At 39.1% G+C, this 22,010-nt stretch overlaps 1 protein-coding gene across 2 annotated transcripts in view; it reads left to right on the forward strand.

The window, feature by feature from the left end:
* Positions 1–18,029, forward strand: part of Marchf5 (membrane associated ring-CH-type finger 5) — a 34,929-nt gene extending 16,900 nt beyond the window's left edge. Inside the window, exons 2-6 of one of the 2 annotated variants that reach the window (XM_070021205.1) lie at positions 1,658–1,813; positions 11,582–11,712; positions 15,904–16,087; positions 16,234–16,400; positions 17,249–18,029. In XM_070021205.1, coding sequence (XP_069877306.1) covers positions 1,798–1,813; positions 11,582–11,712; positions 15,904–16,087; positions 16,234–16,400; positions 17,249–17,365 — 615 coding nt within the window. In that variant the 5' untranslated portion in view covers positions 1,658–1,797 and the 3' untranslated portion in view covers positions 17,366–18,029. The remainder of the gene's footprint in view (positions 1–1,657; positions 1,814–11,581; positions 11,713–15,903; positions 16,088–16,233; positions 16,401–17,248) is intronic. The other variant, XM_070021204.1, reaches the window with a different exon arrangement.
* Positions 18,030–22,010: the final 3,981 nt, after the last annotated feature.

The following is a 22,010-nucleotide window of genomic DNA, read 5'->3' on the forward strand; positions in this document are numbered from 1 at the left end:
TTCCTGCCCAGGCTGGCTTTGAATCGTGATCCTCAGATCTCAGCCTCCTGAATGGCTAGGATTACAGGTTGAGCAACCCACACCTAGCTCCTCACTATAATCTTTACCTAAAACATTTTTTAACATTTATGTATGGCTTATGCCATACTACCATACATTTGTTAATTTTGCCCTAAAGTTTCTCAGTCATTTAATGTCTATTATTTTTTTTTCCTTTACTAGATCATAGGCTCCTTGCAAACAGTAGCTAGTATGTTAAATATTACTTTTATTTAATAGTGAATTGTGTGTTCAATAGGTGCTTATTAAGTACTTAGTAGTTGACCTTATGGTCCACAAGTTATTTTTGTGATAAAAATTTAAGCTTTCCCTTGGTGCAAATTACGTAGTCATAAAGAACTACTATGTGATTTTTAGTTAGTAATCCAGCAGTGTGAAATAAAGATATATAAATGTATCTATCAGCTGATATGGTGCTCAGGATTATTGTTTTGTTTTGTTGTAATGTTTGTCTTTTTGGTTTTTAGTTTTTTAGATCAAGGTCTACATTGCCCATGTTGCCCCTAACTCTTTCATACATGGTAGGCACTTCATGCATGCTGAGGCTACCACTAAGCCACATTTCCAGCCCTCAGGATTATTTTGGTTTTGGAGGTTATTATTTAGTTGTGCCTCTGAGTGCATGTGCACATAGTGTGTGTGTGTGTGTGTGTGTGTGTGTGTGTGTGTGTGTGTGTGTGTGTGTGTGTGTGTGTGTGTGTGTGTGTGTGTGTGTTTGTGTGGAGGTTATTATTTAGTTGTGCCTCTGAGTGCATGTGCACATAGTGTGTGTGTGTGTGTGTGTGTGTGTTGTTGTTGTTTGAACTCCAGCCCTTTCTCTCAACCCCATTCCATGCTCTGCCACTTGAGCCACACTTTTACTTCTTGTTTTTTGCTTATTGGAGATAAGAATCTCTGATTTGCCTCACAGGCTGATGTATAGAACTGTGATTCTTAGACTTCACAGATTTCAGCCACTTGTGAAGATGTGCTTATAGGCTTGTTTTTGCTTTGTTTTATTTTTATCATTTACTGTTAGTTTGAGTATTAAAAAAAAAAAAAAAACCAACCTAAGAGAATCTCTCTCAGCCTGCAAGTACAGCAGATAAAGATGAAGTGAGAGCTTTACATAAGCACTTAGACCTAATTCTTAGTATTTAAAATAATGATGAATGGTAGAAAGTTACAGTTCTTTACTGTTTCAGTGTACTCTTTTTTTCTGTTACTGGTGATACTTCTAGAGGTTTGAACTCAGATCCTTATGCTTGCTAGGGCAGGTGCTCTACCACTTGAGCCACATCCCCAAACCATTTCCACATATTTTTAACTTTTACTGAGTTTGTTGTTTGGGTATGCTTTCATTAAAATCACATTTGACATGGGCCTGTATAATTACATTTTTTTGAAGCTCCATGGAGTCCAATAATTTGCCACATGGTGTTATGGCAAAATTCTGTATCATTATAGTCTGTTTCCCTGAGGAATAGACTAGAGTGCCCTGATGTACAGCCAGCTACCATGTGCTACACTAGCCATGCCCAGAAAGCCCTTCAGAGTAAAATGCCAATCATCAGAAAGCATTTTTTAAAGCACCTATCTGTACATGGTTCTATCCTAGGCACTGTACAAAACGAATTAAACAGACATGGCCCCTGCCCCTTGGGAGTTTTCAGTCTAAGATGATGCTGACATGGACAGACATAAAGGATATTGAGACAACTGAACAAACATTGAACAAGAGCATAAAGTAATAACATTATGCACAAGCAAAGGGGTAAGTGCCTTTTGTGGGGATAGTATATAAAGGAAGCCTCTATGGGATATGAACAGAGTGGAGTAGAGAAACTAGTGAACTTGACCAAATTCGGTTAGTTCTCCTTGGCAAACTGGATTTTCATGCCCAAAAGACAGGACATTCTAGACATATATTTATTACCATAAGAAAAGCATATAGTGAGGAAAGAAGTGTATGACTCTAGTGTCAGTGGCTTCAAAAATCTGAGATTCTGGCTGGCACTGAAAGTAGAGTTGATGTAACTTAGCCAGTTGGCATCTAGGGTGGGTCTAGGTCAGAACAGTTCATTGTAAAGTAGATGAACAAACCTGGAAACTTAAAATAGACTGCAAGCAGTATAGCACCACTTGTTTACGCTCATTACATCAAGTTCTTTAGCACAGTTTCTCAAGAATTGGTTATAAGTAGTGTGTTAGTGGTACTGAGGCTTAAACTCTGGGCCTTGCCCTAATACAACAAGCATTCTACTTCTTGAACCATTAGCCTATTACGTGTTGTTGAAGATACCTTTGTATCCCAGAAATACACCGAAGAGTTCTAAGAGGGATATAGTTCTAATTAGTATAAGCACAGTATTTTCAGTCATTGATTTCTTAATTCCAAAGTATACCTTTTATGGTGGGTGGAGGTCCTCTTTTTTTTTTTTTTTTTTTTTTGGTGGTGGTATTAGGTTTTGAACTTACGGCTTTGTGCTATACCACTTACGCCACATCTCTAACCCTTTGTTACTGTTTTGAGACAGTGTCTATGTTGCCCAGACTGACCTTAAACTCACTAATTCAAGCAGTCCTCCCACCTCTGCCTCTTTCTTACATACCTGTGAACCACAGATATAGGCCACTATACCTAAGCTTGTGATATAACCTTTGACATCCATGTATATATAGACTTGAATTGGTGTTTTGGAGCTGTTTTGTTCTGTGAATTGTTGGTAACTTTCTCCAAAAGTGTTCAGTTCACTTTTATAGTTTGAAACAGGGTCTCACTATATAGTCAAGGCTGGCCCTTGAACTCAAGATCCTCCTGCTACAGACTCTCTAATGCTAGGATTATATGTGTCCTCCATTGTGGCTGGCTCAGCTCACTTTCTGATGGCACATAAACTTGAAATGTTAAAATTTGAAGTTACTCAGAATATTAGTGTTTAGTTTACAAATAGCCTCTTTAGCTTCTACAATAGAATTCACAATAGACTTCCTTTTAATTGTAGACTTCTAATACTCTTTAAATTATTACATTTTCATAAATCTTGCAAGATTTCTTTCATTTGTTATCCTTTGTATAAATGCAGTACTATTACAGACACAAGTGGTATGGCCCACAAAGGCTTTAAAAGTTCAGTAATGAGTTAGGCACTGGTGGCTCACACCTATAATCCTAGCTACTCAGGAGGCTGAGATCTGAAGCTCATGGTTCGAAGCCAGCCTGGGCAGAAAAGTCCATGAGACTCTCATCTCCAATAAACCACCAGAAAAAAAAGGAAGTGGCTCTGTGGCTCAAAATGGTAGATTGCTAGCCTTGAGCAAAGAAAGCTCAAGAACAGCACCTAGGCCCTGAGTTCAAGCCCCACGACTGCCAAAAAAAGGAGTTCAGTAATTAGGGTTAGGGCGTAGATGTAGTTCAATGGTAGGGTGTCTGCCTAGCTAGCACAGGACTGACTGGAACTCCACTCCAGCACCCTCCCCCCCCCAAAAAAAAAAAAAAACACTAAAAATTCAATAATGCCTTTTTAATAAAACATTGAATCTTTTATGCTCTTACATAATTTATGTAGTATGTTTGTCTTTCATGCTTCTTCCTCTGTTAGAATGCAAAATCTTAAGGGATAGAGTCATGCCTTTCTCTACTTCCTTCACTCATTGTATTATAATCTGATAGTATAAAGAATCTAATTAAGCCAGGCATTGGTGACTCTTGCCTGTAATACTAGCTATTCAGGAGGCTGAGATCTGAGGATCACAGTTCAGAGCCCGCCAGGGCAGGAAAGTCCATGAGACTCTTATCTCCAATCAACAACCATAAAACAGGAAGTAGCACTGTGGCTCAAGTGGTAGAGCACTTGCCTTGAGCTGAAGAGCTGAGGACAGCACCCAGGCCCAGAGTTCAAGCCCCAAGACCAAAAAAAAAAGATTCTAGTAAATTACTTACTAGTTTCTTAAAATTATGGTCCTAAATCCTGAAACAGTTATACCATAACTTTTCTATTAACAAATTGTTTTCTATAAACAAATCATTTAAATAGGGATACAGGTGGACCCATTGCAACAATGAGATGTACAAGTCGTTATGTCGGAAAACAAACTTTAAAAAAAAAAGAGAGAAGTGAATTAGGGACTATCATCCACAGGATTTCAATGCTTCTTCTTACCAAATAACTTAGCTAGATAATCTTTAGCTCTCAGAAATACTACCCTCACCACTCATTTATTCTAATTGTGTGTTTAAAACTAGGCATTTATTCTTCCAAATACTAAACTAAAGAAATGACATTGATCAGATACATCGTTCTTATAAATTGACATGTTGAATTGAAACACTGGGTTTCAAGACTGGGTATGGTGTAATCTTAGCTACTCAGGATGCTGAGATCAGAAGATCATCAAGTTTCAAAGCCAGCCCTGGCAGGAAAGTGCTTAAGACTCTTATCTCCAAGTAACTACCAAAAACTAAAGCCAGAGTAGAGCTGTGGCTCAAGTGATAGCGTACTAGCCTTGAGAACAAAAGCTGAGGGACAGTGTCCAGGATCAACACACACACAAAAAAAATTAAAGCTGGGTGTGTTGTCTCAGCCTGTAATCATAACTACTGGGGAGGCTGAAATCTGAGGATTATTATTCAAAGCCACCCTGGGCAGAAAAGTCCAAGGGACTCAACTTGCAAAAAGCCAGAAATAGCCGGCGCCTATGGCTCACGCCTATAATCCTAGCTACTCAGGCGGCTGAGATCTGAGGATCGAGGTTCAAAGCCAGCCCAGGCAGGAAAGTCTGTGACACTCTTATCTCCAATAAAACCACTACAAACCGGAAGTGGCACTGTGGCTCAAATGGTAGAGCGCTCGCCTTGAGCTGAAGAGCTGAGGGACAGCACCCAGGCCCAGAGTTCAAGCCCCATGACTGACAAAAAAAAAAAAAAAACAACATTTAGGGACTGTGCCCAATTCAAGCCCCAGTACTGGCAAAAAAATAAATAAATTTAGTTATACACTAAATGGCTGGGCACCAGTGATCCTGTAATGCTAGCTACTCAGGAGGCTGAGATATGAGGATCATAGTTCAAAGCCAGCCTGGGCAAAAAAGTCCCTGTGAGACTCTTATCTCCAATTAGCCACTCAAAAACTGGAATTGGCCCTGTTGCTCAAAATGGTAAAGCACTAGCCTTGAGTATAAAGAGGCTCAGAGACAACACCAAGGTCCTGAGTTCAAACCCCATGACCAAGAAAAAATATATATACAGTTACAAATATTAAAGTAATCTTGTATTAGACTAATATTTGCACAAAGTAAATTTAAAATGAGATAAAAGAAAAATTCTTATCAGAAAAGCTAGTTAGATTCTCTAAAATTCACCCTGTGTCATTTTACCAGGCACATGTTTTATAAGGGATGGACAGAAATTTTCCTAAAGAAAATAATAACAGTATTTTTCTTATACAAGACTTTGCACCCAGTGATTCATGAAGAAAGTTGAGCTTTCCTTCTGTACTTACATGAAAAGAAACTATTCATACATCTAGCCCATAGATAATAGTAGTAGTTATGCCTTTATTTGAGAATTATATTTTCATTCAACTGTTTGCCTTTATCTTTTAGGAATTAGATTATGCCACTCTGTTAGTACATAGTTTCAACTACATAATTTACTCAGGAGAGAATTCTCAGCATCATAGAAGCATAGTGCATCAATAAACAAAACCAAAAATACTATTTTCTCTTGGGTGCTACTTTCTCTGTGAAGAACCATATTTTAGACTTGCATGTTGTTATGTTCCAGTAAAACTATGTATGTAAACAAAATCAACTGGGATTGGAGGTGTGGCTCAGTTGATAGAGCAAAAACTCAATCTTAGACCTAAAAAAGAAAACAGCTAAATGGATTTGGCCCATCAGACATACTTTTCCAACTCTTGTTCTAATAATGAGTGGAAATAGATAAAGTAGCCAGGCCCCAGTGGCTCACGCCTGTAATTCTAGCTACTCAGGAGGCTGAGATCAGAGGATCATGGTTCAGAGCCAGCCCAGGTAGGAAAGTCCATGACTCTTATCTCCAAGTAATTGCCAGAAAACTGAAAGTTACTCTAATGGTAGAGCACTAGCCTTGAGCTGAAGAGTTCAGGGATAGCGCCCAGGCCCAGAGTTCAAGCCCTTGACCGACAAAAGAAAAAAAAAAAGATAACTACTTAAGGAAAGAAAGAAGTAGATGAAAATAATCAGGCATGGAGTATCATGTATTAGTGGTTGGCAGAGTTGGGTATCATTGAAGTCAAGAACAGAACCAGCAAGAGAAACTGAAGTATTAGTGGTAAGATAGAAATGGTAGAAATGGTGATGTTTTGAAAATGCAGAGAAGAATGATAAATGAGGAAGAAAAGGTGTCACATGTTGCTGATAGGCCAAATAAGAGGAAGACTAAAATTAGACCAAAATTAGTTATGTAGAGTTATGTAGATATGTATTATGTAGTTATGTAGAGTTTATTAGTGACCTCTATGTGTGCAGTAAGTTCAAGGGAACTGTAAAATTCTTTTAGGAATTTTCTTACACAGTGAAGAAATGCAAGTAGCAGAAATGGAGAAGAGAGAGAGAGTGTGTGTGTTAGAGTAAAAGGAATAATACCATGTTTGTTTGATGGAAATAAAACAAAGAATTAAGGAAGAAAGTCAAGCACCAGTCACTTGTGCCTATAATCCTAGCTGCTCAGGAGGCTGAGATCTGAGAATTGATCTGAGGATCATGGTTCAAAGCCAAGTCCAGGCACGAAAATCTGTGAGACTCTTGTCTCTAACTTCCAAGAAAAGCTAGAAGTGGAGCCATGGCTCAAGTGGTAGAGTATTAACATTGAGAGAGACAGAGACACAGAGAGAGAAAGAGAAAGAGAGAGAAAAGCTCAGGGATACAGCCACTAAAGGAGAGGCCCTTGAGTTCAAACCCTAGGACTGGCACAGAAAAGGTGGGGGGGGAGGGGTGAATGATGTAGAAAAGTGGGAATTAGTTGCTTAGTCCTTAACCTTGAGTTGATAAGTTAAGATCTGGTCTCCAAGTGAAAAGATGACTTCAGATAAGTAGGAGATTGGAGATAGGTTCTTGGGCTGGAGAGATTTTGTATATATACTTTGTGGCTTCAGTTTCTGATTCAAGAATTACTAATAAAAAATTTAAAAGTTGAAACTGACCACCAATGGCTCACACCTGTAATCCTAACTATTCAGGAGGCTGAGATCTGAGGATTGCAGTTTGAAGCCAGCTGGGACATAAAAGTACATGTGAGATTCTTCTATCCAATTAGTAAGAAGCTGGAAATAGAGGTGTGACTTCAGTGGTAGAGTGCCAGCCTTGAGCAAAAAAGCACAAAGAAGGGGAGAATGCAGTCAAGAATCCAATGTATAACCTATAAATTTTTTTAAAAAGTGAGAGAGGGATGGGTAAAAATGTTGAAAGGGATGACCAGATACTACATTCATAAACTGCTTTGTTAAATGGCAACTCCTTTGTACAACTACATTTAAAAAAGAGCTGGGCACCAGTGGCTCACACCTGTAATCCTGCCTACTCAAGAGGCTGAGATATGGGGATCATGGATCAAAGCCAGCCCAGGCAAGAAAGTTTGTGAGACTCTTTTTTTTTGTTTGGGTTTTTTTTTTAACTGTATTTTTTTGTCTTTTCTTTTTTGGTACTGGGGATCGAACCCAGGACGTTGCACTTGCTAGGCAAGTGCTTTGCCACTGAGCTACATCCCAGCCCTGTGAGACTCTTATCTCCAGTTAACTACCAGAAAACTGGAAGTGGCTCTGTGGCTTAAGTGATAGAACACTGGCCTTGAGTTGAAGAGCTCAGGGACTGCTCCCAGGCCCAGAATTCAAGCCCTACAACTGAACCCCCCCCCCCACAAAAAAAAGTCTAAAGCCCGGAGTTCAAGCCCCAGTGCTTGAACAAAAAAAAACAATTTATAGGCTGGGAATGTGGATTAGTGGTAGAGTGCTTGCCTAACATGCATGAAGCTCTAGGTTCATTCCTCAGTACCACATAAACAGAAGAAGCTGTGGCTTAAGTGGTAGAGTGCTAGCCTTAAGCAAAAGAAGCTCAGGCCAGTGCCCAGGCCTGACCAAAAACAATTTACACACACACACACACACACACACACACACACACACACACCCCTTAACACACACACACACACACACACACACACACACACACACACACACACACACACACACACACACACACACACACACACACACACACACACACACACACACACACACACACACACACACACACACACACACACACACACACACACACACACACACACACACACCCTTACAAGTTGAGCCAGGTGCCAGTGATTCCTGCCTGTAATTCTACTCAGGAGGCTGAGGGGATTGCGGTTCAAAGCCAGCTTGGGCAGGAAAGTCCATGAGACTTTTGGGGGGATGTAGGAGGAAAGGGGGGTTTGGTCGTGGGGCTTGAACTCTTCAGCTCAAGGCTAGTGCTCTACCACTTGAGCCATAGTGCCACTTCCAGCTTTTTCTGCTTATGTGTTGCTGAGGAATCGAACCAAGGGCCTCATGCATGCATGCAAGGAAAGCACTCTCTGGCCATCTTCCTAATCTATATTTCACCACCATGTTTTTTGTTTTGTTTTTGCAGTCCTGGGGCTTGAACTCAAGGCCTGGGTACTGTCCCTGAGCCTCTTGGTGCTCAAGGCTAGCACTCAACCACTTGAGCCACAGCACCACTTCCAGCTTTTTCTGTATATGTGGTACTGAGGAATTGAACCCAGGGCTTCATGCATGCTAGACAGGCATTCTACCACTGAGCCACCTTCCCAGCCCCAGGAGAATCTTATCTCCAATTAACCACTAGAAAAACCAGAAGTAGTAGTGTGGCTCAAGTGATAGAGCGCTTGCTTGCCTTGAGCTGAAAGAGCTGAGGGACAGCGCCCAGGCCCAGAATGCAAGCCCCACAACTGATTAAAAAAAAAAAAAAAAAGAAGCCGGGCGCTGGTGGCTCACGCCTATAATCCTAGCTACTCAGGAGGCTGAGATCTGAGGATCGCAGTTCAAAGCCAGCCCGGGCAGGAGAGACCGTGAGACTCCTATCTCCAATAAAGCACCAGAAAACCGGAAGTGGCGCTGTAGCTCAAGTGGTAGAGCGCTCGCCTTGAGCTGAAGAGCTGAGGGACAGCGCCCAGGCCCAGAGTTCAAGCCCCACGACCGAAAAAAAAAAAGAACTTATAAGTTGAAATATAAAGGCTTTATGTATACCCATAATCTTGGACATGTAGTTGTAGCATTTAAAGGATCTTCAATTCACTGGATGACTGTATTATACCTTCTACCGGGGAGTTGTAAATTCAACTGAGTAAATGTGTGTATTTTGAGTTAAACCCTGAGGCAAAGACCTCTGTTATCATGTAAGACAGTCAAGAAGTGCTGTTATTTGGAAGATACAGTCAGTAAGTGCTAAATTAGGTTTATCTTATCTCTCTGGTCCGGAAATATACTTTATCAATGTTTTTAATGTTAGATCTTGAAAATGCTAAGTAAATATGTGCATTTAATTCACAGGCCCTACAACATCTCCCCTGTCTACTTTACAATGTAGTTTCCTAATACAGTGGCCACTGTTATCACTGCTGACAGCAGTCAATGGGAAATTTGGATCAGGAACTTTATAAGATTTTTTTTTTTTTTTTTTGTCGGCCGTGGGGCTTGAACTCTGGGCCTGGGCGCTGTCCCTCAGCTCTTCAGCTCAAGGCGAGCGCTCTACCACTTGAGCTACAGCGCCACTTCCGGTTTTCTGGTGCTTTATTGGAGATAGGAGTCTCAAGGTCTCTCCTGCCCGGGCTGGCTTTGAACCGAGATCCTCAGATCTCAGCCTCCTGAGTAGCTAGGATTACAGGCGTGAGCCACCAGCGCCGGGCTATAAGATGTTTTATTCTTTCCTTTTTTTTTTTTTTTTTTTTGCCATGGGGCTTGAACTCTGGGCTTGGGTGCTATCCTTCAGCTCTTCAGCTCAAGGCTAGTATTCTATCCACTTGAGCCCCACAGTGCCATTTCCAGTTTTCTGGTCATTTATTGGAGATAAGAGTCTCACACCCAGCTTATTCTTACATGTTTACTTGTGTCATCAAAATATATTAATTTAATTGTACAATAAAAATCATTGGTTTTGGCCAGACAATGGTGGCTCACACCTGTAATTCTAGCTACTCAGGAAGCTGAGATCTGAGGATCATGGTTCAAAGCCAGCCCAGCTGAAAAGTCCCTATGAGACTCTTACCTCCAATTAACTACTCAAAAACCTGAAGTAGCACTGTGATTCAAGTGGTAGAGCACTAGCCTCAAGTACAAAGAGGCTCAAGGACAGTACCCAGGCCCTGAGTTTCAAGCCCCATGACTGAAAAAAAAAGAATTAGTTTTGTATATATGATCCTTTAGCTTGTAAGTCCGTAGCAGGTAGGTAGTGATTTACACATATCTAAAAAATTGTCTAATAATTTGTTTGTAAAGAGTATTCAACACTTAATACATGGTTTTGTATGCCTTAAACTTAGATGTCTAGTTATTTGAATATGTGTTGAAAAAGCCTAATATCTTTTCACTTTTCTGGAAAACTATGAAGCTAAGTTACATTGGGCTCAATGGCAGTTAGTACAATGCCTCCAGAATAGCACATAATAGAATCATAATTTATACATTTAGCTGTTAGAATACCATAAAACTGGCATCATAATGATAAAAACTTGATAGAGAATAATATTCAATGGGGCTGGAAGGTGGCTCAGTGGTAGAGTGTTTGCCTTGCATGCATGAGGTCCTGGGTTCAATTCCTCAGCACCACATAAGCAGGAAAATCCAGAAGTGGTGCAGTGGCTCAATTGGTAGAGTACTAGCCTTGAGCTGAAGAGCTGAGGGACAGTGCCCAGGCCCAGAGTTCAGGCCCCACGACCGACAAAAAAAAGAGAGAGAATAATATTCAACTAAAAATAGCATGTTGAATATCCAACTAAAATAAATTGACTTTGTGTAACTACAAAAATTAGCCTTGCTTATCTTTATATGCTGTATCAAGTTGCACAATGAGCAAGTCAGAGAAGCAGTATTCTTACCAAGTTCTGCAGAAGTTAAGGGTTGCCAGGAACCTGGTTGAAAAGACCAGTCTAAAATGGCCCTTTCACTCTACAGTAGCCAATAGGATTCAGAAATGGGAGGGGAGAGTAAGAGAATGATTTCCTTTATAAGAAGTAGTAGCATTTGAGGCTCTTAATATAGGTTCAGTAATAAAGATAAATGTTTGAACAGGCCATTTCCTAGAATTTAGGATATAGTATTTAGCTATTCATGGAAGTTATTCAAATCTGAGTTCCCATCAAATTATTCACAACTATTTCTGAAGCATAAAATCATCCAACTTCATAAAAGTATTTTGAATCTTAGAAAAATATGAAACATCTAGAAAAATTAGAAAATATGGAACACATCATTGTTGAAGTTTTGTTTTTTGTCATTTGTTTGTATTGTAGGTCCAGTTGTTTATGTCTTGGATCTTGCAGATAGACTGATCTCAAAAGCTTGTCCATTTGCTGCTGCGGGAATAATGGTTGGCTCTATCTACTGGACAGCTGTGACTTATGGAGCTGTGACAGTGATGCAGGTTCTTTATTTTACTCTTTATTTGCAGATGTGACTTTTGATGTGAAGAGGTATTCATAAATATTTTGGGCAGTTTTTAATTTATTATTTTGAGGAAGTACTACTATTCTCCTAGCTTAACACTAAGAAAGTATATAGCAAGCTAGTTACTGCAAAGTCTTTTTATTCCTTTTCTTCATTTTCCTGAGTTACCCCCTCATCTTCCCTGGTGGTCACTCCTGTTAATTTTATATACATTCTTCCAGACTGATTTTATGAATATATAAGAAAGAATCAAGGTGCGCACACGCCCACACACACACGTTTTTTTCCCCCCAAAAGGAGGTACACTATAACTACAACTTTTTTCATAGTAAGTCTTAAATATTTTCACATAAATACATATTTTCTTTTCCATGAATCTATGTATGAGAAATTTGAGAAGGAACCTTTTCTTGCCTTTTTTTTTTTAAATTTGTGTTTTCTGTTTTGATATCTCCCCAAGCTTTTTAGTTTAGTTTCTCTTTTCTTGGAGATAGAGTTGTCTTATGTTTTACCCACGGTCTTCAACTTGTATATTCAAGTGATCCTCCTCCTTCAGCCTCCTGAATAACTTGAACTGTAGTGTGAGCCACTGTACCTGACTCTCTACTTGTATTTTTATTATAAAGACAGTAACGTCCCCTGCCCTCCCTCTAGTCCAGCACTGAGCCAAATACTTTTTTTTACACTGCAAACATTTTAGTGATTATTGTTGAACATACATTTTGGAAATTTACTTCAAACTGCAACAAATTAACATTTGTTAACATTTAACATTTCAATAAATGTTAATAATATACAAAGAAAATACAACCAAACATAATACTTGCTTCAAGTGTGCCTTGCACCTAGACCAGTGTTAATATATCTTTCATTTTTGAGCTGCACACACTTAAGAATTTGATTTTTATAGTATATGAGCCAGATACTTTTTAAACATTCATACATACTTGAAACTATTTCATGTCATAGATACTGTTAATTATTCCTACTTTACTATATGTCCAGTACCACAAGTCAAGAGAAAAGCCTGAGGATTTTTATCTCAATCTGGATTAGAGGCAACCAAAACAGGGCTGGGAATGTGGCTCAGTGGTAGAGTGCTTGCCTTGCATGCCTGAGGCCCTGGGTTCGATTCCTCAGCACCACATAAGCAAAAAGAAAAAAGCCAGAAGTGGCGCTGTGGCTCAAGTGGTAGAGCGCTAGCCTTGAGCTGAAGAGCTGAGGGACAGTGCCCAGGCCCAGAGTTCAGGCCCCATGACTGGACCCAAAAACAAAACAAAACAAAAAAAAACAAAACATTTTATCCTGGACGGTCATAAGTATATCACTTTTTCCTTTAGTATGATTATAACTCCCATAAACACTGTCTTTTCTTTTTTTTTGGGTCCGGTCATGGGACCTGAACTCTAGGCCTGGGCGCTGTCCCTCAGCTCTTCAGCTCAAGGCTAGTGCTCTACCACTTGAGCCACAGCGCCACTTCCGGCTTTTTTCTTTTTTTGCTTATGTGGTGCTGAGGAATCGAACCCAGGGCCTCAGGCATGCAAGGCAAGCACTCTACCACTGAGCCAACTTCCCAGCCCCTGTCTTTTTCTTTTTTGAGACAGGGTCTCAGTATGTTGCTCAGGCTAGTCTTGAACTCCCAGGTACTTAAGACTGAAGACATAATGCTATTGTGCGCAGAACTTGCACATGTAAAGCATAAACTTCTTACCATTGAACTGCTCTTAGTCACAGAAGTGAGTTTTTATGCCATTTGATTTTTCTTTTTTTTTCTTTTTGTTCTGTAGTTTGAACTCTGTGCCTTGTGCTTTCTAGGAAGGCTCTCTACCACTTGATTCATGCTCCTAGACCTTTTTTTGCTTTAGCACTTGTCCTTCAGCTCTTCAGCTCAAAGCTAGCCCTCTACCACTTGAGCCAAAGCACCACTTCCATTTTTTTCTGCTTATGTGGTACTGAGGAATTGAACCCAGGGCCTCATGCATGTAAGGCAAGCACTAAGCCACCTTCCCAGCCCCAACTTCAGTCATTTTTCATGTTTTATGTTTTTTGCCCGGAACTGGCCTTGGACCAAGATCCTTGGATCTCTTGGTTCCCAAGTAGCTAAGATTATAGGCATGTACCATCATGGCTGGACCTTTATTATTATTGCTGTTTTTTTTAAGTATTTGTACAAAAGGATTTCAGTGCAACATGTCAGTTTATAACTACAGTATATCTTGATCTATGTCACCCTTCTATCATTTTCTCATCTTTCCCAACACCATCTATACCCTAAAGTTACCTGGTTCCATTTTCATATATGTATATTGAATATTACAACTGTATTTATTCACTCTTCCTCTGTTTGTCCTCCCTCCTTGGCCCACCACTATACACCTGTTGGTTCAGAGAAGTTACACCATTGGAATTCTCCTCTGCATATACCATACTTTAGTCTTTTTGTTTATGAGTATATATATATATATATATATATATAAAACCCAGATATGTTTTCATATGTGTTTATAATTTATATATAACTTTCACATATGAGAGAAAACATATTCCCTTTTATTTCTGAACCTGACAACTTACTTCACCCAACATATTTTTTCCAGGTCCATCCATTTTCATGCAAATGATATATTCTTGCTGATGGATAAGTAAAATTCCATTGTGTGTGTGTGTGTATATGTGTATGTGTGTATATATGTGTGTGTGTGGGTGTGGGTGTGGGTGTGGGTGTGGGTGTATGTGTGTGTGCATAGCTATACATTCTACATATATACAATGGAATTTTTAACTTTTTTTTTTTTTTTTTTTGTCAGTTGTGGGGCCTGAACTCTAGGCCTGGGCACTGTCCCTCATCTCTTCAGCTCAAGGCTAGCACTCCACCACTTGAGCCATAGCACCACTTCTGACTTTTTCTGCTTATGTGGTGCTGAGGAATCGAGCCCAGGGCCTCATGCATACAAGGCAAGCGCTCTACCACTGAGCCACCTTCCCAGCCCCTTTTTAACTTTTTGAGACAGAGATTTACTATGTAGCCCTGTCTGGCCCTGTCTTGACTTCCTAAGTGCTAGAATTACAGGCATATGCTACTAAGCCCAAAGTAGGAACTTTTTTGGGGGGTAGGGGGGGAGCGGGGGGTAGGTACCAGGACCTGAACTCAGCTTCTCCCTCACTTGGCTTGCTTATGGCTGACACTCTACCACATTCAAGCCACACCTCCAGTGTAGTAGCATCTTTTTTTTTTTTTTTTTTTTTTTTTTTTTTGTCGATCATGGGGCCTGAACTCTGGGCCTAGGCGCTGTCCTTCAGCTCTTCAGCTCAAGGCTAGCGCTCTACCACTTGAGCCACAGCGCCACTTCCAGCTCTTTCTGCTTATATGGTGCTGAGGAATCAAACCCAAGGCCTCATGCATGCAAGACAAGCACTCTACCACTGAGCCACCTTCCCAGCCCCAGTAGCATCTTCTTAAAGAGCAATCCTGCCACTTGGCTGGCTGTGTTTATATCCTAGAAAGAAGAGCAGAAAAACAGATGTTCTTCTGGGAGACAAATAAGATCTAGCATTATATCACAATCGTTACAGTCCACTCTAACCAAATCAAGTAAGAAGAATAGAAACATAGAAGTAGTCCATGTGAGCCAAGTGTGGTAGCACCCATCTGTAGTCCCAGCACAGATGAGGTCAGGGATCACAAGTTTGAGGCCAGCCTGTACAACTTAGTGAGACTTGGTCTTTTAAAAAAAAAAATTAATGTAGGCAGACATAAGACTTTTTTTAATTCCAATGTAATATGAAGTAACAAGGATAACAACTTTGCAGCATTTTTTTGTTGTTATTGGGGTTTAGACTCTGGACTTTGTGCTTGCTCACCTCATATGTCCTACCACTTGAGCAATGCCTGCAGTCTGGCTTTTTGCTACTTATTTGGAGATGAAGTCTCATGGGTTTTTCTGTCCAGGATGGCTTTGAACCACAGTCCTTTTAGTTTCAGCCTCCTGAGTAGCTAGGATTTACAGGTATGAGCCACCAGTGCCCAGCCCAGTTTTGTTTTTAAGTTCTTTATTTTTTGTGTTCTTTTGAAGTTAAGCATTTCCTTCAAAATGAACTGAGCCTCAGACATGCACCATTTCATTAGACGAGGAAGTGATACTAGCAAATGCCATCTATCTTTCCACAGGTTGTAGGCCATAAAGAAGGGCTGGATGTTATGGAAAGAGCCGATCCTTTATTCCTTTTAATTGGACTTCCTACTATTCCTGTCATGCTGATATTAGGCAAGATGATTCGCTGGGAGGACTATGTGCTTAGACTGTGGCGCAAATACTCAAATAAACTACAAATTTTGAACAGTATATTTCCAGGTAGGCCCTGAAATTTGGTTATAAAGGGCAAAGTGCATGTCAAATTGGCCTATAGAAGATTAATACACGTTTTAAAGAAATGTTTTAAGATTTTTTTAAGCTAATCTTAGGTAATGTACTAATAGTGAATTTTTTTTTTTCTGTAGGAATTGGTTGCCCTGTTCCTCGAATTCCAGCTGAAGCTAATCCTTTAGCAGATCATGTCTCTGCTACCCGAATTTTATGTGGAGCCCTTGTCTTTCCTACTATTGCGACAATAGTTGGTAAACTGATGTTCAGTAGTGTTAACTCTAATTTACAAAGGACAATCTTGGTAAGATGGCTTTAATACCACTGTTTTCAAGTAATATGCAAAAGAGAATGAACTATATTTGTTTTTAAATGTGCAGGGGAACTTCACTCAATAATCAGGGGAGATTTATTTTTCACTGTTTTGTGTGCACTTTTATGGCAGTGATCTGAGCCATACAAATACTCAGCTTGTGATTCCTGTACCTGAAGCTTCTATTTGATCCCACTATTATTCCACCAAGGGAAATAGAAATGGGAGGAATCACTGAAGTAGCTCTCTTTCTAAACTATTCTGTGGATAATTGCTCTTCTGTAATATGTTATGAATTGTCACACCTACCCTTCTACCAACCAAACTATGGCAGTTTCTGCTTTAGGTTCTGACTGTCTGGTTTAAATCCTATTATAAATAGCCTTGTTGTGAAATGTAAATCAAGTTTCTTGACTTCTCTGTGCCTGGAGACTGAGAATTGTCACTACTTCATAGTAATTATGAGGGTTATGTAAGATAAATATTGGCATATAATAAGCACTTGTGTTATTTACTGTCATCATTATTTTCCTTTCCCTCCTCTGGTGGCAGTCTGTAGTACATAGTGCTCTGGCAAGGCAACTCTCCTTTCTATATCAGAATGAATCTAGAGTTAAATGGATGGAAGATTACTTAGTAATGGGGAAAGCATCTCTGTCTTCTGTTACTTTACAGTCCCCATGTCTCCTTTGCTCACTGAATAGAAAAGTGAATGTTTCACTTGCAAATACCTCAGTTCTGTAAACATCAAAGCCTGTGTCTCTCATGATAAGTAAAATTTTTTTTTATTATTTTTCTCTAAACCTGCATTGTAACGAGCTGATTTTCTTTTCTTTTAGGGTGGAATTGCTTTTGTTGCCATAAAAGGAGCATTTAAGGTTTACTTCAAACAGCAGCAATATTTACGTCAGGCACACCGCAAAATTCTAAATTATCCAGAGCAGGAAGAAGCATAAAATTGTGACTTCTGGTGGTTCTGCAGTCCTCTTATCCTTATGAGTCTGTTGTGTTGTTTTGATTCCATCATTAATGCACTAGTGGAGATTTGTGATAAGCTGCTGCTCCTATATTTTTAAGAAATATAATAAAGCACTTAGGGCAGGGGAAATCCTCTCAGTAATCACGGAAGCTAAGAATGATTTGTTTTCATTGTTTTCTTATGTACTTCTTTTATGGCAGTCATCTGAACCATTATCTTAGCATGGTAAACCTGAGTTTGTTCATATTTTCTCCAGACCGAAATGTCTACTAAATCAAACTGTATAAATATTAAAAAATGCACATGCTGTTTAATTCTAATGTCTCTTTTGTACATGTTCATGTTTAATGTTTTCTTAGAAACAACAACTCTATGAAGGTACTATGAGGATTTTTCTCTTTTGGCATAATTTGATTATATGCTAAAACAGGAGCATATCTTAATATGTGAAAATATACATTAAATTAGTTATGAATAAGTAACAAGCCAAAAGTATATGTAAACATTCAAATGATTATCTGAACAAATGAGATTTTGTTGTGTTTTCTTTAACTTGGTGATATCCTCCAAAATGTGTAGGGTAAAACTTCACAGGGCTTCCAGATCCCTTTTTCGCTATTAAATTTTATTTATAAAACATTGACATCTCATAGTTCATAATGTAATTTTGACTCGTGTAGTCTTGGTTACTCTGTGTGTGCATGTGTGTGTTTGTGTGTGTGTGTATGTGAGAGAGACAGACAGACCCAAGACAGATGGGGAGGATGAGAATCAGGTCCCTCTATGAAATAAAAATTTCTAAAGCCCTATTTATAGAAACTAAAGCTGCCAGTTCATAGTGTGAGCAGAGAACAATTTGCAAAAAACAAAAATGAATAATGCTGTTTGACTCCCCCTTGTACCTTAGTTCAATTCTGCAGGTATCTTTTGATCGCTTCCTATTTGCCCAAGAACTGTGCAGAGTGATGTGGGTACAGAGGTGAATAGGACACACTTGCTCCTGGCCCTTAAAGTTGTTAGTCTAGTTTCAGCAGAGAGAAAACCAGCAGTAAGAAAACCAAGGTGAGTCCTTGAGCTCTTTGGCTCTATATTGGTCAGGGAAAGAATATGAAAACAATCAGATAAATATTGAAGTAATTCTTTTTGTATGTGAAAATCAGTTTATAATAAAAAAACACTACTAATACTTAAATTTTAATTGCTTATATATTAATGGGGCTAGCACCTTCATAATCATTGTTGACCTAGTTTTATCTTCATTTTTCAAAAGCAGTTATTTAAGCCATTTGCATAGATTGGTCATTTTAATGTTCAGCAATCTGAATGGTCTTTTCATTAATTAAAATTAGATTTTTGGAAAATAGCTCAAAAATTCCCATGTGTTTTTTTTTTGTTTGTTTACAATATCTAATGCATGGCAATAGTTAAATGTTTCCCCTTACTGGTAAAAGGCCACTTAAGAGTGTAGCAAATATAGATTGAACTATGTATGTTAGATTGCAATAATGTATGTTAGTTTTAATAAGTAAAGACCAGTGTTTTTCTACAATATGAATGTTTTAATTTTGAGTTACAAGGTATTTCTGTGGATGGCTGTTGAAGAGTCATAGTTGTAATAATTTAGAGAGAAAAGAAAGATTTTACTGAGCAAGCCTTATTAAGAACGAACACCACTACTTGCTACTGTTCATTCTGAAAGGAAATATGAATTCTATGATTATATATAAAAATAACTTAGATTAGCTATAATGATAAAGTATATTGGCTTTTCTTTAATTTCTGATATGAAAAGATATATTGAATAGACATTTCCTGCACAATTTTGTTACATAGAACAGCTTTTAGGCAGCCTTTATTTATAAAGTTATGCAAGCACACAATTTCCCCATTTACTACTTCAGTGCCCAAGATAGGAGATAGCTACATGGTTTATTGCATCAGGGCCTTGGAGGGTCAAGGAAACAATTCTGATCTTTTGGGGATGGGGGAGGAGGGTTCTGTGGCTGTAGGGGAGGAACTGCAAGTGCCTGAGGACCAGAGTGACCTCTGGCTCTGCAACTGAACACTTAAATCTAAAGAGCCTTCTCTCAAGAAGTGCCAGTCTTTAAAGGAAGGTAGCCAGCACCACTATGATGCAACAGAAGAACATGAACAACGTCAGTTGGATGGACTGCACTGAAATCCAAGTCAGTTTTTAATAACTATGGGTGATCTTGGCCAAGTGACTTCTCAGCCACCATTCTCTGCATCTCCTAAATGCAAGTAATGCTTGGAAAACTTTCTAGGATTAACTGATTAAAGAAACAGAGGCACTTTAGATACAAAAAGTAACTCCTAAGGAATAGTAGCTGTTTCATAATTGTATAGTTTGTACTCTAGGAAAAGAGTGAAGAGGTAAAAGGCAGTAGAGGACAAATTAAGGTGATGATGTAGACTTTGGGGATAGGTGAGTATATTTTTTTCTGTTTATTTTCATAATGCTTTTCTGTGTTTCTAGAAACTAATGTTTTAAACCTCTTTTATAAAATTTAGTGACTACTAGTAGAATTCTATTTATTGCAGAAGTTATCTTCATTTAAGTGGCTGAAAGTATTGTTTATTACCTAATTATCAAATGACTACAAAGAACATAACATTAAATTCAGTGACGTAGTCACTGGCTTGCTAATTCTGCTGTAATTTTTTTAAATGTCTTGTTTTTAATATAGCAGATTATCTCAATACTGGCTGGAATAGGTTGAATAAAGAATTTTTATGTTCTCTTAAGTGTACTTTGTCTGTTGAACAAATCCCCAAATTCATTAATTCTGTATGTAAATAACTTTATTATGCTTAGCAAGATTCTAGTGAGATGTATTTATGTAATCTGAATTTTTATATTGTAAAGAAATTTGTCTTAATTCCCAAGACTGTTCTTGGACTCAGTATAATTAGGTAGGCAACAGCAGGATCTGCTAGCATCTCACACCATGGAGTCTTTGTGGGGGAGGGGGAGTACTGGGTCTTACACTCAGAGCCTTGGGCTCTTCCTCAGCTTTTTTGCTCAAGGCACTTTTTTGCTCAGCCACTTGAACCATGTGTCGGCTTCTGGCTTTTTGCTGGCTAATTATCAATAGAGTCTCATGGACTCTTCTGCCCAGGCTAGCTTTGAACCATGATCCTTAGATCTCAACCTCCTAAGTAGGATTACGAGCATGAGCTACTGGTGCCCAGCAATGCTTAGAATTCTTTATGTAAGTACACAAGTCTTGATTCACTGTGAGTCAGTTAAAGTGGAATAGTCATCAGGATAGATGTAGAAAACAGGTACCTTCTGCCAGCTCATGTCTAATAGGGTTCTCTTCATACTCTCCTCTCAAATGTCCAGCACCTCCTTGCCTGGCCTCAATTTCAACTGATGAGATCATGCTCTCTAGTTCATTGAGAAACAATTAGTTATTAGAAAGCCCACAAGTACCCTCAATCCTGAAAATTACTTATATTTATATTCAGGATAATTACTTTGTCCCCTCTTATTAGATATACTATTGGTGTTAACATGCAATCCCATCTTCTCCCAACATTCTTTTCTCCTGCATCAAAAGTTTAAACCACCTCTTCAAGACACTTATTTCTCACCTTTCTGCAAAGTTCTTTTTAATTTGTCTCTTTTTCAAAAACTTTTTAGAACACATAACAAAATTAATTTTAAAGTATAATCCGTGGTTCATACTGCAGTTGACTTAGCCTCTACTGATAATGCAGAATACCATGAGATTGAGTAACTTCTAAATGGCTAGAATCACAACCTGTGTCACCACTTCTTGCACCATCTTTTTTTTTTTTTTTTTTTTAGTTTCATTGGTTTTTAGTTTTGGTTTGGGGTTCGTTTAGAAACTTAAGTCTTGTGATGTTGCATCAGCTGATTACAAATTCAGGATCCTTCTTTAACTCCTGAGTGCTAGGATTAGAGGCATTTGTCATCAGGCCAGATATGGCTCCATCTTTTTTTGGGGGGGGGGGTCAGTCGTGGGTCTTTAACTCTGAGTCTGGGTGCTGTCCCTGAGCTCTTCAGCTCCAGGCTAGCACTCTACCACTTGAGCCACAGTGCCACTTCCAGTTTTCCAGTCATTACTTGGAGATAAGAGTCTCATGGACATTCCTGCCTGGGCTGGGTTTGGACTGTGATCCTCAGATCTCAGCTGCCTAAGTACCTAGGATTACAGGCATGAGCCATTGGTGCCCAGACTCCATCATTCTTAAAACATTTATTCACTGGGCTATTAGGGATGCCACCCTTTTGACTTACCTACCTTTCTAGGTGTTCCATTCCTAGTCTTCTGTGTTGGATTTTCATCTTTCAAAGTGATGAGTTCAATGGCTCAGTGCTTGGACTTCTTTTCTTGGTGTGTGTTCCATAAGGGAATTCTTCCAGACTCCTGACCATCTCTTAGGTGATCTATCATCTAAATTTGTAACTTCAAATTGTTAGCCTGAATTCCCTACTTACATATTTAACTACCTTATTCAACATCTATATGCTATGGGAAATAAGAGGGAACAAAGAACACAAGGGCACCAGACGTATGAGAGTCCCCAGATATTGCCATGTTAATCAGAGGCAATTGAACCCCTACAAGAAA

The sequence above is a fragment of the Dipodomys merriami genome, unplaced genomic scaffold, assembly GCF_024711535.1.
Source record: "Dipodomys merriami isolate MVZ:Mamm:240054 unplaced genomic scaffold, mDipMer1.0.p SCAF_14, whole genome shotgun sequence".
NCBI classification, from domain to species: domain Eukaryota; kingdom Metazoa; phylum Chordata; class Mammalia; order Rodentia; family Heteromyidae; genus Dipodomys; species Dipodomys merriami.